General features: G+C 52.1%; 9 protein-coding genes and 1 non-coding gene across 10 annotated transcripts; 7 read left to right on the top strand and 3 right to left on the bottom strand.

Annotated features, from left to right (window-relative positions):
• Window positions 1–203: 203 nt before the first annotated feature.
• Window positions 204–1,961, bottom strand: INS49_015335 (uncharacterized protein; the record flags this gene model as incomplete). The annotated part of the gene is made up of 1 exon (XM_043176016.1): window positions 204–1,961. The coding sequence occupies one exon, from the start codon at window positions 1,959–1,961 to the stop codon at window positions 204–206; it is 1,758 nt and encodes a 585-aa protein (XP_043019471.1).
• Window positions 1,962–5,477: 3,516 nt separating this feature from the next.
• On the top strand, window positions 5,478–6,835 carry INS49_015334 (uncharacterized protein; the record flags this gene model as incomplete). The annotated part of the gene is made up of 4 exons (XM_043176015.1): window positions 5,478–5,652; window positions 5,711–6,044; window positions 6,153–6,348; window positions 6,539–6,835. The coding sequence occupies 4 exons, from the start codon at window positions 5,478–5,480 to the stop codon at window positions 6,833–6,835; spliced, it is 1,002 nt and encodes a 333-aa protein (XP_043019470.1).
• A 654-nt stretch (window positions 6,836–7,489) lies between these two features.
• INS49_015333 lies at window positions 7,490–7,634 on the top strand. The gene has a single exon. It is a non-coding gene; the product is annotated as a tRNA-Leu (tRNA).
• Window positions 7,635–9,132: 1,498 nt separating this feature from the next.
• On the top strand, window positions 9,133–10,336 carry INS49_015332 (uncharacterized protein; the record flags this gene model as incomplete). Its single annotated transcript, XM_043176014.1, has 3 exons — window positions 9,133–9,223; window positions 9,307–10,189; window positions 10,300–10,336. The coding sequence occupies 3 exons, from the start codon at window positions 9,133–9,135 to the stop codon at window positions 10,334–10,336; spliced, it is 1,011 nt and encodes a 336-aa protein (XP_043019469.1).
• A 1,794-nt stretch (window positions 10,337–12,130) lies between these two features.
• INS49_015331 (uncharacterized protein) lies at window positions 12,131–13,186 on the top strand (the record flags this gene model as incomplete). The annotated part of the gene is made up of 3 exons (XM_043176013.1): window positions 12,131–12,156; window positions 12,223–12,666; window positions 12,751–13,186. 3 exons carry the CDS (start codon window positions 12,131–12,133, stop codon window positions 13,184–13,186), a joined length of 906 nt encoding a protein of 301 aa, XP_043019468.1.
• Window positions 13,187–13,974: 788 nt separating this feature from the next.
• INS49_015330 (uncharacterized protein) lies at window positions 13,975–15,499 on the top strand (the record flags this gene model as incomplete). Its single annotated transcript, XM_043176012.1, has 4 exons — window positions 13,975–14,070; window positions 14,600–14,823; window positions 14,881–15,082; window positions 15,143–15,499. The coding sequence occupies 4 exons, from the start codon at window positions 13,975–13,977 to the stop codon at window positions 15,497–15,499; spliced, it is 879 nt and encodes a 292-aa protein (XP_043019467.1).
• Window positions 15,500–15,905: 406 nt separating this feature from the next.
• INS49_015329 (uncharacterized protein) lies at window positions 15,906–16,730 on the top strand (the record flags this gene model as incomplete). Its single annotated transcript, XM_043176011.1, has 1 exon — window positions 15,906–16,730. The coding sequence occupies one exon, from the start codon at window positions 15,906–15,908 to the stop codon at window positions 16,728–16,730; it is 825 nt and encodes a 274-aa protein (XP_043019466.1).
• Window positions 16,731–16,862: 132 nt separating this feature from the next.
• Window positions 16,863–18,223, bottom strand: INS49_015328 (uncharacterized protein; the record flags this gene model as incomplete). The annotated part of the gene is made up of 2 exons (XM_043176010.1): window positions 16,863–17,754; window positions 17,808–18,223. 2 exons carry the CDS (start codon window positions 18,221–18,223, stop codon window positions 16,863–16,865), a joined length of 1,308 nt encoding a protein of 435 aa, XP_043019465.1.
• A 1,648-nt stretch (window positions 18,224–19,871) lies between these two features.
• Window positions 19,872–22,646, top strand: INS49_015327 (uncharacterized protein; the record flags this gene model as incomplete). Its single annotated transcript, XM_043176009.1, has 5 exons — window positions 19,872–20,007; window positions 20,068–20,683; window positions 20,762–21,956; window positions 22,035–22,105; window positions 22,160–22,646. The coding sequence occupies 5 exons, from the start codon at window positions 19,872–19,874 to the stop codon at window positions 22,644–22,646; spliced, it is 2,505 nt and encodes an 834-aa protein (XP_043019464.1).
• Window positions 22,647–25,174: 2,528 nt separating this feature from the next.
• Window positions 25,175–25,948, bottom strand: INS49_015326 (uncharacterized protein; the record flags this gene model as incomplete). The annotated part of the gene is made up of 1 exon (XM_043176008.1): window positions 25,175–25,948. The coding sequence occupies one exon, from the start codon at window positions 25,946–25,948 to the stop codon at window positions 25,175–25,177; it is 774 nt and encodes a 257-aa protein (XP_043019463.1).
• Between the last annotated feature and the right edge of the window lie 569 nt (window positions 25,949–26,517).

Here is a 26,517-nt window from a genome sequence, read left to right as displayed (position 1 = left end):
GTGGTTGCAACCTAGTGATGACAACTTTTTTGCTTGACTCTGTCCAAAATAGCAGAGGAAAAGCCACAACGGACGATTATCCTGTATTTACGTGCGACTGTACAACAAGTACGAATGGGCAGTAGAGGCCGCCTGAAAGCCTCATCAATCAACCCCGTCGCTGCATGCCCAGTGTCTTGGGTCGCAGGGCCTCTTCTTGCGCCCTAATCAGCGTTCTGGATCTCGAACTTGACCAGCAGTGAGGACTTTGTCTCCCGTCCCTTCAAGTCCAGCAGGCGAATAAAGCTCCAGCCCTCTGTGGCGTAGAGAAGCCGAACAGTAGTAAGCGCAAGGATCGGGTTCACGGAGAACGAGTCGTCGCTCTTGATCAGAATCCTCAGGAAAGCCATCTCACTGTCCTCGTACTCCCATTCGAGCGTCTCGTCCCAGACAGGTTCCGTCGTCGGCGGGTTCTCCCCGCGGTGCAGGAAGCCCAGCTTGTGCTGCTTATACGAACCGGTCCTCTGCTTGTTCGATGCAGTGTCCTCCTTGGAATCGAGGGGGTGGATGAGCGAAGCAGTCACGTACGGCTTGATATCGTCCGCTTCCTTGCCATTTGGCAGTGGCAAATCCGTGGCTCCGGCAACGTGGACACGGAGACGCCTCTTCTGCCCAGTCGTGACGCTGCCGTCCCCGCCACTTCGGAGCGCTGCGGGCTTGAGCACGTACCCATCTGTGCCCGAGAACAGCGCCTCGTTGAGCTGCATGCTGATGCCGAAAGTCTGCCAGTTGAGTGCGCAAATCTGTGCACCGTTGCCCCAGAATGGCACCGGCTTGAGGTTCTTGGACGAGATGCGAGTACCTTTCGGGAAGACTCGCATCAGGTGGTGCGCGTTGTGCTTCGCGATGTTCTGGTTGAATTCGGGCATGAGTTTCAGCAGCCCAACCTCGGAGACATTGATGAGGTGGTGGTGAGGGCCGTTCGTCATCTGCGGCTGCTCGAACCATGAGTTGTCGACGGGCTTCACCGACTGGGCGTAGACGCCGAGCTCGGCAAGCTCGGGTATGATGACGCCTGCGCCGGTGGTCTTCTTCTTCTCCTTGTACTTCTTCCGTGCCTCTTTGCTCTCGTCGTCGGATGACTCGTCGCTGGTGCTGGAATCCGAGTCTTTCTCCCCTTGCAGATGGAACTCGACGATGACGACAATCTTGGAGCCAAGCTCCTCAAGAGTGACGTGGTCGCCGCCCTCTTGCTCCTGGTGGCCTTTCTCCCGGATGGCCTTGCTCAGCAGGCGATGTCCCCAGACCTCTTTCATGATGTCGACCAGCCGCTTCTGGCCGTGGGCATCGCAGTGATTCTCGAGGGAAACCATGATCGGAGCTGCCCGGTATCCCTGTTCGTTGACGGCCTCTGCGGCTTCCTGGTCGACCACATCGCGGATGGTCTCACAGACCTGGCGGAAGGGGATATGCGACACTAAAGTGTAGCCGTGGGTGACCTTTGGCTCGTCCTTGTCTTCCTCGCCGTCCCAAGCATCGATCTCGACGCACCTAGCACCTGCTTTCAGGGCGGTCTCGTAGGCCGACGCCGACGAGGTGCCAAAGAGTTGATGCGCCAAGAGATATGTGTTGTGGCTTGAGCTGATAAAGTACTCGGGCAGCGGGTACGACCTGTCAGTGACATGCTGTGGAACGCTGATATGCGGCTTCTTGACCAGTGCGTGCAGAGCCGCACTCTGTACCTCGTCCGTGTCACCGTGGAGGTCGCGCTTGGTGAGCACGCCCTGGTCGACCAAGAAGGCTTTCAGGGCATTGCTGACGCGCAGCTGGTTCTGAGTCACGTCGGTCTGCCGAGCACTATGACCACCACCAGCAATTGTGGTGTTGTCGACCTCCTCGCCGTTTTCGTCATCCTCTGGAGAGGTGCCCTTCCTGGCGAAGGGGTTCAGGTTGGCCAGGGTCGAGGTCAGGCCTTCAGCCATGATTGAGGATCGCTGGTCGGGGTGAGCGTCAGGAACAGAATTGAGACAGCGATTGAGATTGACAGCTGGGTCCTCTTGGTGGTGAGATGAGAAGTGAAGGCAACCCAGGCTGCGTAGGCTACGAATGAGCGGAATCGGCCCGTCTTTTGGACCAGCGAGAACCAGCGACGTTGAACCCGGGTAAGGGTCTGCCGTCCCGTCTTACTAGCTGAGACGCTCAGGTACGCAGGAAGAGTTGCAAGTGGTGTAGTGGGGAGAGAGGGGTCGAGCACAGCCGAGCCCCTAGGTGGGCCACCAGCCAATTGTGAGCATGGGACAGGGGAGGAAGCATGGGGCGTTGGGATTACCTCATCCTCACCGCTACCACTGATTGACACACACCAGCGCACTCACAGCCCACAGCCCGTCTCCAGCTTTGCGCTGTGGCCAAACTGGCAGCTTCCCACGGTATCCACCATAGCAAACAAAGTGGTTGGCCTCTCTGCCACTGTTGCTAAGAGCATCTGCTTGATACTCTGGTGGCATAGCAGTGCTGAGTGTGCGACTGCTCTCTGGCGGAGACTCGGGGTTCTCTCTATCTCACTCACTCCCTTTTCCAGCCTCAGCGGTATCGAAAGAAGCAGATGTCTTGATACTGTATAATTGCTCGGGCCTTTGTGCCCCAGAAATAGTGTCACCACGTTGTCAATGTGCGAGCTGCGACCCCTGACATTTGATCACCAGTTCAAACGTCTGTCCTTGGAACTGCCACATGGCTGACGTGAAAGGGGACAAGCCACCAGACACAGCGCCGAAAAGATATACGTCACACCCAAAGGAAGTGCAACGAGCCTCTCATATACCATGATGCCCTCATGACCTCTCTGCAGTCAAAATGGGTCGGATTGCTCCAGGAGGACGAGTTGAAGGGATCTGAGGAGGTGAAGATGATGTTGTCCATCTTGAAGTCCTGGTAGGAGGCTATGAAGACCCATGTGGTGATCAGGTAGAAAGTACCGTTGTGGTAGCGGAGGGTAGGGGCGAAGATTCCATCTTGGCCTGTGGGTGTGGAGGCAAACTCAGGCAGTTGAGAAGGGCGGTTTAGGACGTTGCTGGCTAACTTCCACTTTGCGAGGGCTTTGCTGGCGTGGATAGGAATCCCCGGGAAAACAATTAAGCTGGAAGTCGCACAGAAGAAAGTTTGGTCTAATTCTTCCACATAGATGCAACTCGGATCTGGATGAAACCCAGGAAGAACAGGGTTGAGATCACGAGTTGCTCAAGCGCCTTGGCTGGCAGCGGCCAGCAGGAACGACACCAATGCAGTCACCTTCATCATCAATATTGAGAGGACATGGGAACTTATTTACAGTTTGTTGTTTATTCCTGCGTTTCGTTTCAACTCCTTCTTATACTTGTGCAAACCCCCTTTCCTTCTCCACCTCTCCATTCAAAGGCCAAGTCTCTTGCTGCTCGCCCTGGTTTTGCGTATTCGTTCCCATTTTCCGTATAGTAATAATACGGTACTGAAGCCGACCTCGGCATTTGTTCTCTTTTCGGCCAACGCTAGCCGTGCATTCAATAGATTAATCCCATCAATGATGAGTGAACTTCTTACTGTTGTGACAATAAGAGGTACTGTTAAACATATTGAGACCTGAACTGCCATACTGCTCGGCTCAGAGAGATCCCTATTGTTACCACTGGGCTTACAACTGCGGCGATAGTTCAGCTCCGGAAATATTGACCCACCTCGCCTTGCCCGCCACTAATTGGCGCTTGACATTACCAGGCAAGAACGTCTCAGTTGTGCCATGTTCAAAAGGCCAGGAAAGCTCAGTCACGACGTGGACAGTCAGAATGCATTCGTTTCCGGTTATTTGCTTACTTTGCGCTGGGCTGGGTCTTGTGGGGCATTTTCCCAGTATTTATATATTTTGCCCTGTTTCGTTACTGTGACTTGTCCCCGCCTGTCTGCCAAGCTATACCAGCATCATTCTATCAGATTAACGTGCCTGATGGGAAATACGGACTTGATCGGACCTGAAGACGACAGATTACAACAGGAGCAATGTGGAAGGATCATTCTGGTTCCGATCATTATCGCTTCGAGTCTGAAAAATGTTGTTACTTGCGGCACCAACTTGCGCGTCCTGTTACAAGTTCTCGGTTGGCGACGCTCCATACCTGAGCACTTGTAATAATAATAGCTACGTCTATATAAAGCTCCTCGAATTTCCCGTAGATTAAAAAAGCCTGGGCCTCGATACGCAACTCCTCCTGATGTCCTGCCACTTCAGTCACTTACGGCTGACTTCTTGTGTCCTGGATACTTTTGGAAAACATTAGGGAAACAGATCCACTATGGCTCAGGCCTGAGAACAAATACTACGCAAGTAAAAGCCAAAGAAAGAACTCTCATAGACTATGATTGAGGATATCATCTGCAACACATCTCACAAGGTAAAAGGAACCTCTGACTATAAGTTCACTAAAGCAATCTGGGCCAGCACACTTCAATTTATTTTGTTTTTCTTCTTGTGTCTCCTTTATCTTTTCGAGGTCTCTTGAAAAACTCTCACTTAAGATTCTCCTTCCCAATTGCAAGCTGTTTCAAGCGCGGGAACTTTGCCCGAACGGTCCTGGAGCTTGGGTCGTCCAGGTTGAGAAGCGCGAGTGTTTGGTGCCCAACTCTCAAGGGGCCGGTTGGCATTCGCCTTTTCTAGAAGGAACTTTGGGGCCGTCAGAAATGATCCGGCTTTCCGCCATTCTCAGCCATCTCTCCTTTCCCCCCAGATTTTCTGGCGTCCCCGCGTGCCGACAATCACGGTCTAGCCTTTCTTCACGACGAATCTCCTCGCATGTTTCAATTGATCCACTGCGTCATGGCGTCTGTTGTTGTGAGCTTTTCTAATTGCCGAGCTGTGAATGGCTGGCAAGTGTCTTTCCGCGCCCAACACGAGGGCTTTATTGGCCTTAGCCCCGGAAGTGAGACTAGCCGCGCGGAGATCGTCATTCCAGTCACCAGCGAGATGGGTCAAGTGACGGGTGGACCATACCGCGAAAGTGTTAGTCGTGATGTTTATTCCTTATCGTCAGGGGAATAATGACTTAGCGCCTTGTCTGAAAATGCTGAGAGCAGGCGGCAGTGCGAGATGTTAGCCATTCCACGATGTTTGCCTGGAATGACAGGGTGACCAGCGCGCCGACAGGCAGAGAAACAACGGAATCGAGTCCCGGATATCGTTAGTTCCGGTGGCGACTAAGGAAATAAATCCTTCCGACCCCAGGAAAGCGAATTGAGGGAGGATGTGCATTCAGTATCGTTGCATCTCAATGTGGGCTGGCATGATGGGCGATGAGCGGCTCGAGAGCAAAGGCTTGGGCAGCTCCACCAGGATGTGATGTCTCTGGGAATGTTGTACAACTGTACTTAAATAGTTCCTCGGCCACTGTGATATTTTGCGAGGCTTCTCGCTCAAAGTTTCGTTCTCAATACGGTTGCTGACCTCCAATTACATCTTACTCATCATCATTATGCAAGTCAAGAAGACCATCGTAGCCTTGTCGGCGGCCTCTGCGGTCTCTGCCCAGAGACCAGCAGACACGCCCATTTGCGACTATTATACGACAGCTCTACTCAAAGAGAACACGGCAGCAAATCAGTTGACTGTCTTGACGCTGCTCGTCAATACTGTCGTGATTGGCAACTGTCAGTAGCATAGCTTGGTCAAGCATGAGCTGAGACTAACTGACGCCTCCTCCCATAGACACCACCCCGAACGTTGGCATCGCCGTTCCTGGCATTCTTGCTCCCGGCAAGGTCGATGGCATGGACGTGAACCTTCTGCCATACTTCGACGGATCCCTCGCCTCCTCCAACCGCGGCGGATCGTCAGGCGTGGCCGTCAACAACTTGGACGGCGGCGGTGCCGAGCCCCTCAAGATGAACAAGCCCGCCAACTCCGAGACTTCGAACCAATACTTCCTTCTCACGCACCTGTACGCCTTCTTCGGCTCTCTGCTAGGCTGCACGACCTACGGAATGCCCGGCTTCCCCGCGTACGACGGTTTCCCGTCCCAGTACCAGGTGCACAAGTTCATGTCAGCATAAGTATTCTCCTCTAACGTTTCCCCGGCTGTTGTGTGTTTTGGCATGTTCCAGAACGCATCTCTTTACGCTCCATAGAGCATGTGATTAACGCACACCAGGGACCTGAACCACTACGAGGTGTCGTACTTCATCCAGCAGGTCGGCCTCGCTGCTTCGTCATTCGGCGTGGCGAAAGACGACATCACTACTGTTGCTGGCGCCCTTGACAAGTTGTTCAACTACAAATGCTCGCCGCCAGCGACTGCTATCAAGGCTCAAGGACCACAGCTGCAATCCATCTGCATCGAAGAGACAGTAAGTGCTTCCCTATGTTGCTGCCTTCCTCTCTTATGCTTCCTTCTTTTCTTTTCTTCGTACATGTTTACTTCGTGAGCGACCGATCTCTTCCACCAATACGGGTTGAGGCAGGAGTGGCTCTCTTTCAAACTTGTTCGACCCCTCCTTCTCTCATAGATGGCTTCGAAACTGACTCCGACTTCTGTAGTGCCCACTGGCGGAGGGAGCTGTCTGTGACCAGTATGAGCCTGCCGTTGAGCCTAAGAATGCAACAAGCACAGCCTCGCCTTCAGCGGGAGGCTCAAATGCGACCGCAACGGGTGGGTCTGGCGGTTCAAGCGCAACGGGCAGCTCCAGTGCAACGGGCGGCTCAGGTGCAACGGCTACCACCGGTGGCACTGGTTCACCGACTGGGGTCCAGGTCGCTGGAGCCAAGGTGGGTGCCACTGTGAGCAGTGTTCTGGCTGGAATCGTTGTCGCTGCCTTTGCATCGTTGATGCTCTAAGGTGGGGGACAGACATCTGGAGATAAAGGGGCACCAAAAGCCTTGCATGAGGACTGTGTGTCTAATTCTTCCTGTGTATTGAAATTGTCTGCTGGCTTTTGAGCTACAAGACGTTTAACCTTTTGGATTGTACAAATCGGAGACGAGGTAGTCGCCTGTTGCACAGCAATGAGGCTGAGATTAACTAGGATGAATCAATACCTACACGCGTTTCTTCCCATAGTGACTGATGTGATTCGCTCTGTGGACGTCTGACACATCTGCCAAAGAATTACAAATGTGAAAGCGCACAGGATCTCGTTTTCTTCAATAATCATTCGAAGCTAACGGCACATGCCATATTTTCCTTGGGAGATAATTGTGCTCGAAGTTTGCAAACCGTGGTGATAGCGTCAGTGCTGAAATTGTGCTCAAAAAACCTATCGATGATCTTTGCGCTAGGTTCAATAACAAACCATAATTCGTTGAGGAATCCATGCTGTTGCGTTGCAATTCTACAGATGAAAGCAGTAAATGACCCTGTAGTCTTGTTGTGTGGATATGGACATTTTGTGTGTGCGAATGCAAATGAAAAGCTGTGTCGCTGGGTTTTGGGTAGAATGTAATCTGCCTATATGTATACTCAAATTTCGCAGAAATCCAACGCAAATCGCTGGTCTGGTGGTCTAGTGGTATGATTCGCGCTTAGGGAACACCCTAATGCTCAAGCTGCGCGAGGGTACGTCATTTCTGGTCCACTTCCAAAACTACAGCACAACTAACTCTCACCCAGTCCCGGGTTCAATCCCCGGCCAGACCCTGAACTCAAAGTTCCTTTTGTTGCCTTTCACCACTTTTTGAAGCGGTGCGATTTCATGTGGTCTCAAATACCAGACTACATCTACTTGTTTTTTTTCTCCTTCTCTCTTTCGTTGAACTGTCACAGTAACTTTGTTATTTTCTTCAAAGTCCTTGATATCGCTTCACCTTTCGTGTTGTTTCGGTTGCTACTTTCTGCAACTGATGTGCCTCCCTGCCATTGTGTATGATCCCTTCAGTCATCAAGGAATTTGCGAGCTTCGTGCTATCACTGCGTGAGGTCGCTCTGCAAAACCGGGTCTCATTTTGTCGCTGTATCATGACATGGTCTGGCAAGGAGCAACTTGATCAAACTCTCAGGCTGCTCCTTGCCTCTGTTGCTCAGAAGTTTGGTTGCCACGCGCCCTCCATTGTGCTACCGCTGCAGTTCGCAACCACTCAGTGAAACCTGCTATGACGTGCGATTCAACGGTCCTTTGCGCTGAACATTTGGAACAAGGCTCCGGTGCAATCGTACAAGGTATATGAGACGTTTTCAGGACCACAAATGGTGCTTGGAGAATTGCCAATCCCAAATCCAAGATAGAAAATGGCGACAGTGATGCAACAACATGCCACACGCTGCGAAATCATGAGTGTGTTCACCACACTTAACTCGTGTTGCGTCCACATTCTGTGACAGTGCCGAACGCCCTCATTGCCTTCAGTGTGTAAGCTTGGCAGGGCGTGATGTCGACTATCCGCGATTTGGACTGTTTGCTGACATGTTACGCAACCTCAGTCACTGAACGTCAGAGCATCTCATTGATCTGGTACATGTTGTGTCCAAAACAAGTTCACCGGCCATGTCGTACTATGATGTGACATTACACTAGCCACGTTGTCAACACGAGGAAGCAAGTACTCAAGCACAGAAAACGCCACTGAAGATTCGATTACTCCATTAAGAAAGTCTGTATTTTGTCTCTGTCTATGAGTGCTTGCGATAGAGCGGCTAGGGTGTCAATTATTTCTCATCCACTGTCTAGAAGCCCAGGATGAGGGTATGGCAGTGCTGCTCTCATGGGGCTGTACACTTTCCGAAACATTAAGTAGCAGATATTTCCGGCTGCCGTGCGAATATACACCTTCCAAAACGTTAACTGACAGATATTGCCGCCTGCTGTGCGACTGTCTAAGAGTGAGCTAACAGCAAAAAGGATATACATTGCTGATCCGGTATCGCTCTAAGATCGGCCAGTAATGGCGGGTCGATGTCCCCGCCGGGGTTCAGGAGAATGTCGGGAGCTGTGAGAGGGGCCCGTTTGGTCGGGTCACACTCACCCGCGGTATCCAGCTATAAATCCAATCCAATGCGTCAGCAATTTGAAACCTTTGATGACCAAAGCCCAACGAAAACTGTGATTTTCGATTGTTATAATCCGCTATCGGTATTCATAGCTGCGCAAGACGTCCTTGTTACTTAAAGCCGCTGGCCAAGAAATCGAACAGCCGCCTCAATGACTGCAATAGCTCCCACTGAAATCTCGACGACGTCGAGTCCCTTCAGTGTGTCTGGCAAAACAGCCATCGTCACTGGTGCAGGATCTGGTGGGCAGCGACCCCTTCCTATTTACAAAACAATCCAATAAGAAGAGTTGTTCTTACTAACATCAGGCGATACTACCGTTCAGGAATCAATCTCTCTTTCGCGGCACTTCTGCTGTCTCGAAACTGCAACGTCGTCTTCGCCGACCTGTCCCTGCGGCCAGAAGCTGAGGCTCTAGTTGCCAAATACAGCGATGCAGCAAGCAGCCCCCGCGCCGTGTTCGTCAAAACTGACGTCACGTCTTGGCCTGCCCTGTCCAACATTTTCAGCGCCACGCTCTCGGAGTTCGGGGATGTCGACATCGTATGCCCTGGCGCTGGCGTCTACGAGCCGCACTGGTCCAACTTCTGGCACCCGCCAGGCTCTTCTGAGGCCAAAGACGCCATCGACGGAGAGCCTGGACACTACGCCCTTTTGGACATCAACCTGAACCACCCGATCCGCGTGACGCAGCTCGCGCTGTCCCACTGGCTGCACCCGCCGCCAGGGAGAGCTGCGGTCTCGCCGTCAAATCCGAAGAGGGTTGTGCATATTGGCTCTGTGGCTGGATATGTGCCAAACTTCAACGCTCCGCTCTATGGAGCGTCCAAATTCGGCATCACGGGTTTCGTCAGAAGTCTCGCCCCGCTGGACGACAAGCACGGAATACGAGTAAACGCCGTGGCTCCTGGGGTGGTCCGGACGCCATTGTGGCTAGAGCACCCGGAGAAAATGGTCAACCTCGAGACAGCCGATGGATGGGTTACCCCGGACGAGGTTGCTGTTGCGATGCTCCAGTGTGCGGAGGATAGTGATCTGGTCGGCGGCACTATCTTTGAGGTTGGGAAGGACAACGCTCGCTCCGTGCAGACTTTCAACGACCCGGGCCCGGACAGGGACCCAAAGAAGGGTCTGATTACGAGGAACTCGAAAAATGGCCATGACATGGTGTGGACATGGCTCCAGGATAAGTTTAATCTCTCTTTAATGTCAGTACCTTGGTAGTATGTAGTCATGGTCGCAGATTACCACAGTATCAATTCATTGCGTATTCAAATAGACTAGAATTTCCGGCAACTCAGAAGCTGACACATAACAGGTTGCTCCGGTTCATCAAGAACCTCTGGAATTCTTAGGGCAAACAGGGTGGCGTGCTGGTTGCAGGAATGGCTTCTGGACTTCCACAGTGTTGCATGTAGGGATGCCACAAGAACTTGACAAGGGAAGGGAAAAACAAAGCCCACTTTCTAAGAGATGCTGTGGCGTTCACGCCTAGGCATTTTGACCCAGTCTGACTGGCTGAGGATTTGATTTACGAAAACAGATCGGGGTATCAGTATGGGCCTGGGCATATCATCAATTAATACGGATCCAAAAAAAAAAAAAAATCTACCCTGCCTCCCATCCCCACTCCTCACACAATTCTTGGAGCAGCCACCTTCAACCAAACCTACCCTGGAGCCTCACCTCCTCTGGGAAAACCTCCTCTGGGAAAACCTCCTCTGGGATACTCTCCTCTGGGATCTTCAAATCGTTGTTTTTATTGAGAATCCTTCAGACTGGGCACATTCTGCAGTATCACTGTCGTATATCCCTCAGACATCACAGAATCAGGATTTACTCCGAACAGCTAAGTTCTAGACTATCGGTAGATAATGCCTAGCCACTAGTTTCCGAATGCTGGCGTCAAGGGTATGCTCGATGTGGTGTACGACTAGAGTAGTTATGCCACTCCTTCGAGATAGGCAATCCTTTCGTTAGTACAAACCTGAACACGGCACGGTGTGGGAGGGGTGAGGGGTCTAGTACTTTGAGACCAGTGAACATTCAAGACTCGAAGATCCTTACCGATTTATTCGGTGGGTTGAGACGGCTGCTAGGGGCACTATCACTACACCGAGATGATTCGTGTAGACCAGGTAGTACGTGGCCAGACTCGACGTGCATTCGGCTGTTGCCATCGGTTCCCCGTGCAGTGAAGTATCAATCTCCAGAGTAATACCCAATGATCGGCCATCAGGCTGCAAAACACCGCAGCTCAGCCCTGTCATAAGTGATAGAAGTAGGTAGTCCCCCGGGTACCCTTCCCGGGCTGCAGGCTCGCCCCCGTGCAGGTTAAAACAATGGCACCACCCGGAATGACCGGCTCTGTCGGATCGACAGAGCTCACTTACGCACGCAGCCTGCTCGTAGCCGCTGAGTGCGAGCAAACAGACAAGGGTGTGAAGTTCACTACACACCTGATGCATCTTCCATCACCCCGGCCCCACGTCCGCTGTCGACTCGGTCAGAGCTCGTGCCAGGATCTTGGAGGGGAACATTCGACCTGTAAATGCAGACTTGCCGTTGTAGGATTAAGCGAAATGACCAAGAGGGGAAGAGGCCGGCCCAGTTGCATGGCTTTCTCAGCATCGTGCTCTAGTGTTCAGCAGCCAGAGGCTTTGTCCAGAATGGGTGATTCGCTTGAGGATTTGCCGTTACACAGATTGCGTCGGCTGGAATGTTTGCAGCTCGTCCTGCAGTTTGTCCTGCAAATGGACCCCCACGAACTGCAGAGCCAACGAACCTGCTCCTTCTGGCCCTTGTTCATCACGTACATTTGCCTTAAGAGGCATATTCTCCGGCCCGATCGTTTAGTAGGAAATGTCGGCTGCAAGGGTTTTGATAGGCTTCCGGTCTCCCGGAACCTACGAGATGGATCACATGAAGCTGAAATGGGAATGTCTTGTCCATCCAACAGACAGCGTGAGTCGATCAACCGAATCCGTCCAGGTATGGCCTACACAATGTAAAAGTCTTTATCTAATGGCGTTGACACAGCTCTATTTCTTTCCATTTCTCCGTATCTCGTGAAATCCAGCCCAAGGTATTTGCTACGATAAGTGTCCTCCTTTACTAATCTCATCTGTTCATTTCTATACTAATCTACCATGGCTTTGGTACTTGCTTCGTTATGGTGAGTGTTTTTACCAATAGCTGGCTCTTTTCAGGCTTCCACCTTTCCCAACTAACCATTTCATAGGCTCTGGGGGCGATATGAATGTAGCGTTGAGACTGCCTACGAGAAAAGTTACAGACCTTTGCCTCTCCCGGAGAACCCTCAATTCAGCACCCAAGATGTTAGCATTGTGGTCGCCACGATAGACACCCCAGACACTCTTCCCAGGTCCTTGTGCCAGTGGCTTAGCAATGATCCACATGAGATCATAATCGTTACAATCCGGCGAGATCTTCAACTTGTCCAGTCCCTCGTATCACAAGCTCCATTGGCGGCTCGAATCACTCAGATTGTCACTTGCGACATCATAAATAAAAGGGAGCAACTTGCCATGGGCATCAGACTTGCGCGCAGCAAAATCATAGCACTTGTGGACGATGACGCATTTTGGCCCGCCACTACGGTGCTGCCGTATCTGCTGGCTGGACTGGAGGACCCCAAGGTAGGAGGGGTTCAGGGAAAGCAGAGGTATGTCAAATGAGGGTTTCGGTTTGTTTCAGTGTCACTGTCTGCAGTCATACAACATACTCTGGCTGACTGTGGTCCACTTAGTGCTTACGTTCCAGAGCATAGACGCAAGGGCAGTGAAATCACACCATGGGAGGTGGCAGCCATTCGCTGTCTGGAAGTTCAGAATCGAATTCAAGCCGTGCGATTTGCAGCAGATGAGGGCTGCTTCTCCCTCATAGGCCGTACCGTTCTCTTACGCTCGAGTATTTTGCAAGACGAGGAGTTTCTGCACGCGATGTGCAATGACTATTGGGCGGGAAACAAGCTCAGCACAGGAGACGATTGCTTCATTTCCCGCTGGATGATGGCTAGAGATTGGAAATTCTGCATCCAGAACGCGGCTGAGGCAGAGATCTTGACCTTGATACCGAGCGACAGCAAGATGTTGCTTCAGAATGTGCGGTGGAAAAGGAGCTCGTTGCAGTCTTGCTGGACGATCTTGTTCTATTCGCCTGGCTTCTGGCATTTTGTCCGGTAATTATGCTTTCAGACTAGTCTTCTTACTTTGGTCAAGCTTCCTATCATGCCCAGACCGAGACTGATCCGGTCTCACTTTGCAGAACCTACCCTTACACAGGTCGCAAGCTTGTCGAACGCCTGTTGACCCCTCCTATCACCTGGATCCACATTTGGGCCTGGTACGAAAGCTTCCGAGCATGTCCAATGATTGGCACTATCATATTGCTCTGGTACATACGCGGATGGGTCAAAGGCTACGGAGCCCTGGTACAGAAATACAGTTATTGTGGAACGAAAGTCTGGGGTGCATTTCTCTTTGACCATTGCTATCCCATTTTGGATATCTACGGCTGGTGTACCCTGAAGCATGAGGCCTGGCTGACACGGCGAGACTCAGATTGATTCGCGCCATCTTATGATTTACCAAGGAAAACTTGTTTTTCTTAAAGCCCAACGCTTGTTTGTTGGGTTCGTCTACAGATTCCGAGGTTCTATTTCAGAAGGAGCAGCTGATGTACTAATAATAATACGGATTTCTTGTCCGTCGTCCTATCACAAGGATACTCTTTCCCCTATCTGAATTTGCAAAATGCTGCAGCGTAACAATTTTCGCTATTGGGTCTGTTTGCCGTGAAGAGGTGGCGTTGGGATCCAACTGCCTTTGTTGTAGTTGAGACAGTGATCGGTATTTAGGTTTGTCTACGAGCGGCAGCGATACCACCGAATTAATTACCTAGATGATATTTGTTGCCGCTCCTCTCCTGTCCAATAACTACACTTGCCTCCATGTATCAGCGTCCCGGGACCATGGAGAGGTGCCGTAAGGCGCGAGTCATACTAGACCAAGGGATCGATACATCTGGTTTGATCAAGCTGTTTGTGGAGTCGGGCCGGTCTCGTGAGGTGAGGAGAAGCCCCTGAAAATGACATGGAAGCCCGGCATCACGATGTCGGTCATCCGCGGAAGGCCCACAAAAGATAACCACGCGCTGCGTCCATGCTACTTTGCAGGTTGAGAATCAATATACATGGATATACGTTGGGCTATCCCGCAAGTGCTGGTCAAGGCATGACTCGTCAGTAGAAATCTTGATTGCATATGTACTTTTAGCCCCGGATTTTCAGCGTTGACAATTTCTGCCAGGGCTTCACTCATACTATCCAGAAATCACCACGTGCCCTAGGCTTGTTCGTCTTTATACGGGCTCATCATGGTCGCGGACTCTACCAATGCGGCTACGCCCGATTATGTCGCGGCTCATATGGGAGAATCAAAGAGACATGTCGAAACGACAGTCTTGTATTTCAGTGGTGATCCCAAAGTCCAACTGGAACCGACGTTCATCGGAGGGTAAACACTCTTCCCTAGGATAACACCCATTCAGCCACTGATAGAAGAAACAGACCAAAACCGCCTAACTTGACTCCCAAGATCAGCTCGCCAGTCTCCATTACTGATGTCACAGGAGATGAGGGCAAATACTCTCTGGAGATACAGGGCTTCCAGTTCATCAAGCATAAGTCTCAGTTCGAAAAAGACCTTCCGGAGCTTAAAAGCCGCTACAAAGCATCGGAAGATCTGGACGAGGTCACGGCAGGTTACTATGCAGAGATGAAAGAAATATTGGCGAAAACACTGGAAAGCAACAAGAAGTAGTAAGTTCCCATTGTTGCGAACATACGCTCGGAAGAATGATGCTGAGACCAGCACAGCCCAAAGCCCTCCAGCATACACATATTGACCCACATCATCCGAGCCGGTCCAAAAGACGGAGAAGGTGACCGAGGCCCAATGGGCCCGCTCTACGGTGTCCATGTCGATCAGTCTACATGGGCTGCCGAAGGAGTTGCTGAACGATGGCTCGGGGACCAAGCGGCGGAGCTCCTCAAGAAGCCGCGCTTTCAGATCATCAACGTAAGCTCTCGAACTCGACGCGCCACGCGATACACAACCTCTACTGACACCAATGACCAGATGTGGCGACCTTGCAAGCCAATCACCCGAGACCCTTTCGCTGTCTCGGACGCGACGTCAATTCCGGACGAGCACATTATCAAGGTGCCACTGATCTTCCCCGACCACACGGCTGAGGCGCTGGAAGTTGTCCCTGCGCCAGATCCTCAGAAGCCTCACCGTTACTACTACAAGTTCAACCAGCACCCGGACGACCTGTTGTTCTTTATCCAGGTCGACTCTAGCAAGCAATCAGACGTGCCAAGACGCTGCCCACACGTTGCATTCAAGGACCCCAACTTGGACGAGTCCAAGGGCGAGCCAAGAATCAGCATCGAGACGAGAGCAATGGTTTTCTATGATCAAGACGAGGCATGATAGATAGGTTCTCTCATGGATGTCAAGCTAGCAGATGAAAATATCAGTTCATGCATGGGGAAAATTCTCAAATAACGGCGTGAACCTTGTGGAGTGCATCATTCCTACCATCTGCCGCATACAGCTAGTCCAAGGAGAGTTCAGCACAAGGTTGATATGAGTGGGTTCCAATGTCACCAGTAAGCACAGCAGATATCGCATTTATCATTTGCTGGTCCAGGTGGCGTTCATTACAAAACCCCGCCTTCGTTCACTCCATGTGTTCCTCGCAACTCAGCAACATCCTGTCCGAAGTCGTGCTTGTTATTGTCATTCTTAGACAACTACAGACGGATTAAATCTATATCACGACTACGTGAAGCCACACCAATCTTGGTGGAAGACTAAAAGCAAGAATTCAATCGCAATGTCTGTCGATAACGCTCAGTATGAGAAAGTAGTCGCGACATACGACAGTATACTTGGGACTGCCGTGCGCCGAAGCGACACGTTGAACATGCTACATTGCATCGGATCGGTTGAAGGCAAGAGTGTCCTCGATTTTTCAACAGGCACCGGCTATTTCGCGCGGACACTGTCTAAGATGGGAGCTAAGCATGTTGTTGGAGTCGATGTCAGTCAAGGCATGTTGGACGCAGCCCGCAACGTGACAGAAAGAGAGCCTCAGATTCCAGGAGGCGTTGCGAAATACGAATTGGGGGACGTTTTCAAGCCTCTGAAACTTCTCCACTGCCCTGAGGCAAGCCGCGACTTGATCACTGGTGCGTGGTGCCTGAACTACGCAGGGGACCAGACCATGATGGACCAGGCCTGGCGGAACATTGCCAGGTACCTCAAGCCGGGCGGGAGGTTCGTGGGCGTCATCCCGAACGATTACATGCCATGGCTCGGGGATGATGAGAGATATTTTGACTTCTCGTACAAGAGAATTGACCAGGTCAAGGACGGGCATGTCTGCAAGCTCACGTTGCACGCCAAGGAGCAGCCTGTCTCCTTCAATGCGTACATACTGGCCCATTCGGTTTTTGAAACGGGCGCGAAATCTGCTTGGCTGGTCGATGTCGCTTTGACGGACCCTACTTTACTGCCAGAATTTGAGGGCACTGAAGAAGAAGAATTACTGGAACAGCTTCTTGGCTCGTCCCCTGTACAAAGTCATGGCGGCGACAAAGCCTGGGCTGGAGTGAGCTGGCGATCGACTGATGGGCGCAGAGAAGCGCACAATATATAGCGCGGCGGTCCGTCAAAAGCCATGTCAAACATGCACTCATATTCAAAAATACTGACAAAATTTTGACATCAGACGTTGATTTCGTACATTAGCCATTATTGCAGTCTGTAGTTTTAACTGGCCAAAGGCTATCTAGCGCCGATAATGTGAATTATAATCAGGGTCCCCAGCCAAATCTCTCAGCCCATCTGGCCTACCTCCTCCAGCTGTCGTAATACCAGGGAAGCCTACCAGCTGCGGGCTCCGTTGGGGTCCAGCCCTGAAGAACCGCGAGGTCTCCTGCCCTGGTCCATACGACATGTCCGGGTCTGTTCTGCTGCCAAATGTGTCCTGTCGTCTCAGATCGTACATCAGTTCTCTCCCGGCCATATCAAACGTCTTTGGGCGAGTAGTCTCATACATGTTGTCGAGGTCCTGGAGCATGCGGTCATCGCTGATGCCCTGCAGCATGTCCTTTCTGTACCGTCGCCTGCGCTGCCACATGTAGACCGCCCAAATAGCCACGGCCATCGCGCCCAGCCCGCCGGCCACGGAGACGCCGATCATTGCAGGCACTGGGAAGCTAGCACCTTGGCTCCTGGAATCGTCTGCATCCTCAGCCCCAGCCGCTTGGGTCGTGTTGCTATCAGCGTCGCTCGGTGCGGCTGTCTCCGTCGGTAGGGGTACTGCGACGAGGCTTGCGGAACTGCTGGCCGTCTCGAGATTACCAGTCGGCGAGCTTTCCGCAGATATAGTCTGAGTTCCAGAAAGTTCTGGGGTTTCTGCGGCCGAAGAGATTGATGACCCCGTCTCTACAGGCTGTGACGACGTCGGCGAGGCCGTCGGAGGAGAAACCCGATCACTGCTCTGCCAGACGAGCTGAAACATTGGCGCAAGGAGCGTCACAGCTGTGGCAGTCTCCCTTGCGAGGATTCCGAGCCCGGCGTCGGCGTTGTTATCTGAACCACAGTTGGTTGTCGGTACTGCCAGCGACGTTGTGGTCTGCACGCAAGTCTGCCCCCCAAGATTGTCACAGGAAAATCCACTGATGAAAGTTAGCTTCCGATGATCATGCAGATATTCTCTTCCAAGACCTACCCAGGACAGCAGCCAACGGCAGTCTCGCTTGCAGACAGCGTGTATTGCAGTGGCCAGTCACTCTTTCCGAACAGGCCTCCTGTGGCAGAACATGCGCTGGTATGACCCGCGGGGCATGATATGCCGGGCGAGTAGAAGCCCCATCCGGGAGACTCCGTTCGAGGGCCGGAGACATCGCCACTAGTTGTAGGCCAGCATGCGGTGTCAATAGCACCAGTCTCTGACCCGCAAACTTGTGCTAGTTGGCCGAGCAAGACCTGCCCGCTGACCGCAGCTACAGCTGTCGTACACTCTGGCGGCTGCGTGAAGGTCGCGGTCAGAGGGCCCAGATTCGTGGGCTCCTGGCCGGTAACTGGCCTCAGCTCAGACGAGCCACCCAAAAGGCTCCCGATGGCGGGAAGGAGACCCCCGGACATTGTGTTGAAGTATAAGTGTGATACTGGGTACCAATAACATTTGTGGGAATGCACTGCATTCCATCTAGAGGAATTATGAACAAAGGCTGCTCAAAAAATGTCGAATGTCAAATTCGAGGACGTCGGTGTTGGTAATGGGAAAGGGAGGCGTGGGCAAGAGACGGGAGGCAATCACAAAAGGCCTCCCTCTCCCCCCAATCCTGTCTTTCTCTTCCTCCCTCGCCTATGCAACCTCAAAGGCGAGGGACAAAGCCCCTGATCTCGCCAATGCGCCGATCACAGCATTTGTTCTTGAGTGACGTCGTGGTTTGTTCCACCCGTCAATTGTCACCGTGGGCTGTTTCAAACCGAATCACAGAGTTCTTCTTTCGGCCGTTCGGTAAGCAACGATCGACGGGATTGACAGTGTCGATCGGCGACCAGCCGGCTGCTTCCTCAGCCTGATTGGCTCGCTCCGGGAAGGCATCTCAGCCCCTGAAAATCCCAGTGACATCGCCTTTTGGTTTTAAGTGTCGGACTCGATTTTGGGTTTCTTTGGTCAAACATTGTGCTGTTTCGAGCACATATCACTGCCGGTTGTGAGGGCGCAACGCCGTCGGACTCACACATCCGTGTCGGCGAAGGCTGACAACAGAATCACAGCTGACCATTGGATGACTCGTCCCCCAGTAGCTATCACCTGTTGTATAACTCCGGGGCGCACAGCCTTCTCAATTCGACGAAGATTGTGCCAAGTTTGTCAATTTCGAGGTAATTTCAAGGATGACCATACACTGCTGCTGCTTTTGAATTCACTTAGACACCGCCCGGGCATGTCGCATGCGCTGGATGCATCGCCCCTGGAGGTGACTAAGAGTTTCATTGGTCAATGACTATGGGGAAAGTCAAATAGATTCCGCACTTCGAAGGAAGGAAAAGAAGTTCAAGGGCATTGCTTTTTTTCTGGTTGGGGGGGGGGGGAAGTGGTCCTGAGAACTTTGACGACTGAGACTTTGATCACATTGACTGGTGGATTCGGTTACTCAATATCGATGCCTTTTCCTCGGATCTATCTTCTCGGCTGGGCTTGTGGACCTCCGCATCGGTTACCTGGCATGCAGAGGTGTTCGTTGAAGTGAGGGGTTTGCAACGTGCCATCGAACCGGGTGTTCCAAGGTTGCTTCCCCTCGTCAAAACTGTCGTCAGCCTGCAAGTCAATGATAAGTAATATTAGCACCAATACACACGCAACTTCGGTCTGTCATCACCAGACTTGTTGCGGTCAAGTTTTGGAGAAGGTCGGCCTACTTGGCGCGGGGCCGGGCACATTACAGGATGAGATCAACTGTGCAGTGCAACCTAATTTGCATAAGACAGGTGACCGGCGGTGGACATCACGAACTTGGGGAAAGCTAGTTTCTGGACGGCATGGCCTGCCTTCGTCTTGATGGTTGAGGTGCGGGGAAGGTGCAGGTCGCAAGGAATGGTGTTGCATCGTCACTGTTGCGACTTGAGGAGATGCAGGCCTGTACAAACAGACACATGGAGTGATTTGGTTGTGCTTGAGTCCTTAAGGTTTCTAACGGCGATGAAGCAGCTCTGAGCCAGTCAAATTCCGAATAGACATCGCCAGCCTACTCGCTCAAGCACGAAAAGCATCACGCAGAAAATGAGGTGGCTTGGGTCCAAGAGCGTCACTTGCGTGGCTGTAATCCTGTTGTCCGGGCAGACCTTGGCCCAGGTAGATTATTCACAATATGTGAACCCCCTCATTGGGGGCAGTGGGCCCCGCGAAGGCCAGGCCTGTGAGCAGCGCGTTGTATGATCCCCACAAATCTCCATTGACTTACACTCGGTCATTCAAGATGGCGGCGGTGATATCTTTGTCGGTGCCGCCGTGCCGTTCGGCGTTGTCAAGGTCGGCGTCGATACCTGGGAAGGCTTCGGCAAGGACTCAGTCACCAATGGAGGATGGACGCCAATGGGTAATGTCACGGCCGTCACGATGCTTCACGAGAGTGGAACAGGAGGAGCCCCGAAATACGGCATCATTTCACAGATGCCCTTGACAACTGTCGACTCTCCTGTCAATGTTCTCGATAACCGGACTTATTTCCAACGCCGTGTGGTGGAAGATACCGCCCGTGTCGGGTACTACAGGACAGAGCTACTGAATGGAGTCAAAGTGGAACTCGGTGCGTCAAGGCACGCGGGCTTCATGCAGTACTCTTTTCCCGATGGCGAGAAACATATCTTGGTTGATCTATCTCACTACCTACCTAGCGAGTCGGGAGGTTACACCAGCCAAGTGTATCTTGCTGGCCATATAGACATTTCTGGAGCCGAGTATCGTGGTTTTGCTACATACGGCGCCGGCTGGAACGAAGGTGCACCATATACTGTCCATTTTTGTGGCTCCTTTGAGTCGCCGCCTGCTCAGGTCAACACGTTCAGGGGAAGGAATACGGACCCGATGATCAGGTATTGTTAACCCCACAGAGATCACAGAGCTGAATTATTTTGTCCAGTTTCATATTCTGACGATATATACTATAACAGGTACCACACGTTCAGTGACGAAGCTATTCCTCAGGCAGTGTTCAGTAACAGCACTGCCCAATACTCCGCGTTGAAGGGGGGCTCTGATTATCTCGGTGCAATCAACGATCGAATTGGCGCAGTTTTCACTTTTGACAGTGGTGCGGCCAGTACAGTCAAATCCCGTGTTGGCGTTTCCTTCACCTCGATTGAGCAAGCCTGCAACTACAGAGATGACGAGATCCCGAGCTGGTCACTCAATGACACTGTCGACGCCACCGTGAAGGAGTGGAATGAGGATGTCTTCAGCAGAGTCCAGGTCGACACAGATGAGAAAACTTCGAATCTCACTAATGTTCGGCTGCTGTACTCATCCCTTTACTTCATGCATCTGATGCCGAGCGATAGGACGGGCGACAACCCGTTGTGGGAGTCTGAGGAGCCGTACTGGGACGACTTCTACACCATGTGGGACATCTTCCGCTGCACGGTCAGCCTTTATCATCTGATCCAGCCGGCAAGATACGTCAGCATGATCCGTGCATTGATTGATATCTGGCGATTTGAGGGCTTTCTGCCGGATGGGAGGAGCGGGAACTACAACGGCTTGACGCAGGGAGGAAGCAATGCCGATAACGTGCTGGCGGATGCATACATCAAGGGACTAGGTAGAAACAGCGACGATCCATCGATGACAATTAACTGGACAGCTGGTTACCAAGCTATGGTGAAGGACGCAGAGGTCCAACCTTACAACACGTTCAGCCCCTTGGATCAGACTGGCAGCGTCAAGGAGGGCCGCGGATCACTCTATGACTGGATCCCCCTGGGCTACATTTCGAACAACAGCTCGAGGTCCGTGTCGAAGACTGTTGAGTACGCACTGAACGATTTCGCACTGAGCGTTGTGGCTTCCGGCGAGGGCACGCAAGCCGAAGTCGACAAGTATTTAAATCGCTCAGCGGGATGGCAGAACCTCTGGAACCATGATATAGTTCATGCCGGTTTCACGGGCTTTCTGGCGCCAAAAGATGATCAGGGGAAGTGGGTTTCCCCGGAGACGTACAACCCGGCGGTCTGCGGGGGTTGCGAGTGGGATGCTATCAGCTATGAGGCCACTCCATTTGAGTACAGTTTCGTGGTTCCGCATGACGTTCAGACGCTCATTGAATCCATGGGAGGTGTGACAGAGTTCGAACGGAGGCTTGACTACATTGTAGGTTTCCATTCATGTCAGCTTGCCGTGCTATTACTTGAAGTGGGTTTAGGCATACCGGCTGACCTTCTCGTGCAGTTCATGCCAAATACCACGGAACAAGACCTGGAAGAGAACGGCGCCGGAATCACTACAATTATGAACATCGGGTATGTCCACAGATACTCTTTTCTGTACTTTTCTTTCATTAACAAGAGCGACAGCAACGAGCCGGATTTTGCAACTCCATATCTCTACAATTATTTGAACAAGCAGCACAAATCAGTCAACCAAACTCGTGCACTGGCAAATCAATTCTTCCACGACGCACTGTATGGCGTACCTGGAAACTCAGACGCGGGCGCACTCAACTCGTGGCTTATCTGGCAGATGCTCGGGCTGTATCCCATCGTGACCCAGCCCGTTTACCTGTTAGAGTCCCCTTGGTTCAGTGATATTAACACGACGATCAATGGCAACAAGACACTCCGTATCACGAGCAATGGCGACAACATATCCCTTGGACAGAGTGGGTTTTTCGTTGAGTCCGTGAAGATCAACGGGGAGGACTGGGAGAGGAACTGGTTCAACCACGAGGACATCATGATTGAGGGAGGCACTATCGAGTTCACCGTTGGTGGCACTGGGCAGTCGTGGGAAACCGGAGATCTGCCTCCAAGTCCGGGGCACAAAGTGCTTGACACTCCCTGATCATGTGCCTTTGATGCCCAAGTTCCTTTCATGCGCAGATGCATTCAGGTCTGCAAGCGTGCTTCTTGATTCCCTTCTCTTCCCTTACCTTTTGGCCGGTGGGTTGGCGTGCCTTCATCTCTTCTGGAGGAAGGTGCTGGGCCCCCTGGCGTGCGCTGCACCCTTCCCTCATGCTCTGCACGCTTTGCACCCTTCCTATACTGTACCTTTCGTAAATAAACTATTCACGAAAACAACTATACTTACATGGTTCTATAGAATTAAATTACTCCCAGAACTGAGCCGTTTACTTTTTTGGAACTGTTTCAAAGCAGCTCTAGTAGGGAAACTGTTTATCGTATTCGTATAGAGACCGGATATTTGCACCCGCAAGAACGGAGGGTACACCCGTACATTGCTAGCACTAAACCAATACCCACACCTAATTTGCACGCCCAACGCCCAGTTTGTATACCCAATCAACACATGTAATTATCCCTGGGTGTGTGAATTAGCTATGCTAATCGGGTGTGTGAACTGGGTGTATAGGTGTTGGGTGTATAGGTGTTGGGTTTGTAGGTATTAGGTGTAGGTGTGCGATTAGGCCTGGGTGATGTGCTCTGGCTGGCTGTAGCTATGGCGTGAGTGATGTACGGGTGTACCATCCGTTTTTGCGGGTGCGAATATCCGTTCTCTTCGTATAAGCCCGGTCCTGTGGACTGAAGTTGGCCAGAACGTAGACGTCACCTCGAAATCATTAGCACCTGTACGGAAGTGCCGATGGCAAAACGCTCCGGCTCTAATGACTGTGGGGTCCGCCTTCCTCACCTACTATTGTGATGATGACCACACCTGAGTTGCAGGACGCACCTGCCTGGATACACAATGGTGCGTGTCCCCTGGAGTAAACAAACCTCCAGATCTGGCGCGAAGATATCGTCCTTTCTTCTCTGCATATCATTGTCCACCAACGCCGCCGCCGCGACCGCCGCCCTGCCAACCTTATTTATCGAATAATCAAATTATTGATAAAGATCTTAACCTATCTTTGGGTGAATTCACCAGTCTTCGCGAAATAACATGGGTGCAGTCTCTTGTCTATTTAGAACTCCAGACTAACCTGTCTCCAGTTGACCGCCGCCACACCCGCGAAGAGCACTGAGCAGACAAGGGGGGATCCTCAGTGACGACGACGCGATGACGACGATGAAGATACCTAGAACCCACCATTTCAAACATACGTTTTACACGTGAAAGAAAACGGCCACATCTCGAGCCTTGACGTGGCGGACCGACTTTACCCTTGTTGGGAACCAATCGAGATCACCAATCATCCATCACCAACAACTTGAAACATCCAGCGGCATTTTCACGTGTGGCAGCACCTTGCTCCGGGTTCTAGGTCACCTCGGTTTCAGTTCACATCTTCACTCCTCTACAATCATCAGTCATCAGCAATCATCAATCAACCATAGTCTTCAATCGACTGCAGTCTTCAAGCATCATATCAGCGTCGTCGACCCGTTTGTATCCAGCGACCGGCCAATATGCTCTTCAATTCAGCTCGAAAGTTTCGGCCATTATTATCATCATCGGATTTGTCTCCTTTTGAGAAGGGAACTGCACCATTTGTGCTACGTTATTTCGGTCACAAGTCACCGAGTGCCTTGGTCCTTGGCTGGGTTGGGCGGATTTGTGTGGCAATCGACTGGCGGAGGCGGTTCTGTCTTCAAGTAAAAAAAGAGTGACGGCATTATGTAACCTTTTGCGGCATCATGAAGGATGGTCATAGGAAGAGACAACCAAATCAGTTGCTCCTTGGTCAATTTGACCATAGTCTGCAGGAAAAAGAAAGTATTGTTCAAAGTTAGAATATAACACGAGCTCCGTAGAACCTGCAACGTCATGCTGATGGGTGCAGCGCAGCAATGCAAGATGGAAATACGCACCGCGTCTCCTGACGGCTAATTGATCCTCAGACCTCGGTTCATGTTTCAACACATGCATGCAGTGCTATTCTGCGATCAGGTTTTGGCAGAAAACGGACAAACACTACTGGGTACGGCCACCGCTGTCACACCGTGACACAATCCTCCGTCCCGCCCCGCCTGACCGGCGACTGGTCGCTTAAACAAGCGAGGGTTGCTGACAGCAGCAAGCACAAGCTGTTTCGCATGACAATCCGATAATTGCGCAGGGCTAGCTCCATGCAGGTAAATAGTGGCAGTTCAGACACCAAGACCATGACGAAAATGTTGAGACGAACTTGGGGTACTTCATTATGAGGCACGGAGTGACACCTTTCGGGGCCAACATGCGAGCTTCCATGTGGTCTGGAAATTACGGGAATGGATGAGACTGATAGAGCTTGGTCATCTCGGAGTGGTTCAGTATACTACCATCGGCCTCAGCGGTGCGTCAAGGGCTGGGATATCTTGCACTGTCCGCTTGCAAATTACAAACACCCTTTCAGACTAATCAATGATCTTCTCTTGTCCCACAGCTCACTCGAAAACCTCAATCACAGATTGATACTTTGAATCCAAGTTTCAGTGGCCTCGTCGAGATTTCAACATCTTGAGAACAACCTCGGTGACTTCTTCAGGCACACTCATGAATGCATTGTGGCCCCCGCTGCACCGGAACACCCGGACGTCAACGCCCTCGCTCCCCAGCCTCGCAATGCTCATCTCCTGGAACTGGGGCAGCATGGCGGTGTCCCCCTCGCAGACCAGATAGCTCGTGGGGATCACCCTGAAGGCCGCCTTGCCGGGAGGACAGTCGACGGTCGCGAACTGCGCATCCACCTGGTGGGCCACCAGCATGCCCACCGCCTTCTTGGTCTCCTCGTCCGGCAGGTCGTTGAAGAAGTAGTACTCCGGGTTGTCCATCTGCAGCGTGCCGTCGGGCTGGGCATGGAACATCGGCGGGAGGACGCCGCCGAACATGCTCGCCATGGACTGTCCTTCGTTCGGGGGGCACGCGGTCACGTAGAGGATATCCACGACCCCGCCCTTCTTTGTGTCACCCTTGACTGCAAAGTCGCCCAGGGCAGCGGTCGACACGGCCCCTCCATAAGAATGAGCGACGACGGTGAGCCGGGTGCCCTTGGCGACCTCCGACGCCGTGATGTCCCGGATGAGCTTGACGTCGTCCCCAAAAGTCTTGTTGGGGGGCACCACGTTGTTGTTTGTTGGGAGGGTGGGGCAGATGGTCCGGATCCCTCTCGACTCGAGGCTGTTGATCAGTTTGCGATAGTGACCCGGAACGTGCCAGGCGCCCGTCACCAGGAGCACGGCCTCATGTGCGCGCTTGCGATCCATTTCTTTCACAGCAAAATCGGGAGGACACGAGGAGATGACTGGAACTCTCAATTGAGATCAGATGCCTAGCTCTTCTTTATTAACCCAAAGTCATACGGTCCGGGGAGGGGAGCCCCCAGGGGTCAAAAAGTTTTCTACTGCAACTTTGCTGCATGTTGGACAACCCCGCCTACACCCCCCTGCCCATAGATGGAGTGATACACAGCAGTAAGCTGGGGTTGTGATTGGGAGGCGGGAGTGATTCATGTGGAAATCTGCTTTGCGACGGTAATCACTGGCTGTTGAGATCCTGTCTCGATTGCCGACATGAATGGCCAGTGATACGTGTAGACCCGCAAGGGCCTCTCCTGCATGGTGCAAGACAAAGTGATAACTGACACTGACAGAACCAACCCATAACCTGCCAGAGTCTCACTAGCTGCTGCAGGTGCGGCCCGCGATGCTACCCAGGCATGGGGGGCTCCAGAAGTATGTCTTCTTTCCCCTCCGTGTAGGGTGATCGGAGCCCACCAGGACCAAGTCCGCGGCCGTGAGTCCGTGACATACAGATACGAATGTTGGTGCAGCAC

This window comes from Diaporthe citri (genome assembly GCF_014595645.1).
Source record: "Diaporthe citri strain NFHF-8-4 chromosome Unknown scaffold_9, whole genome shotgun sequence".
NCBI lineage: Eukaryota > Fungi > Ascomycota > Sordariomycetes > Diaporthales > Diaporthaceae > Diaporthe > Diaporthe citri.
This window is presented reverse-complemented; position numbering and strand designations above follow the sequence as displayed.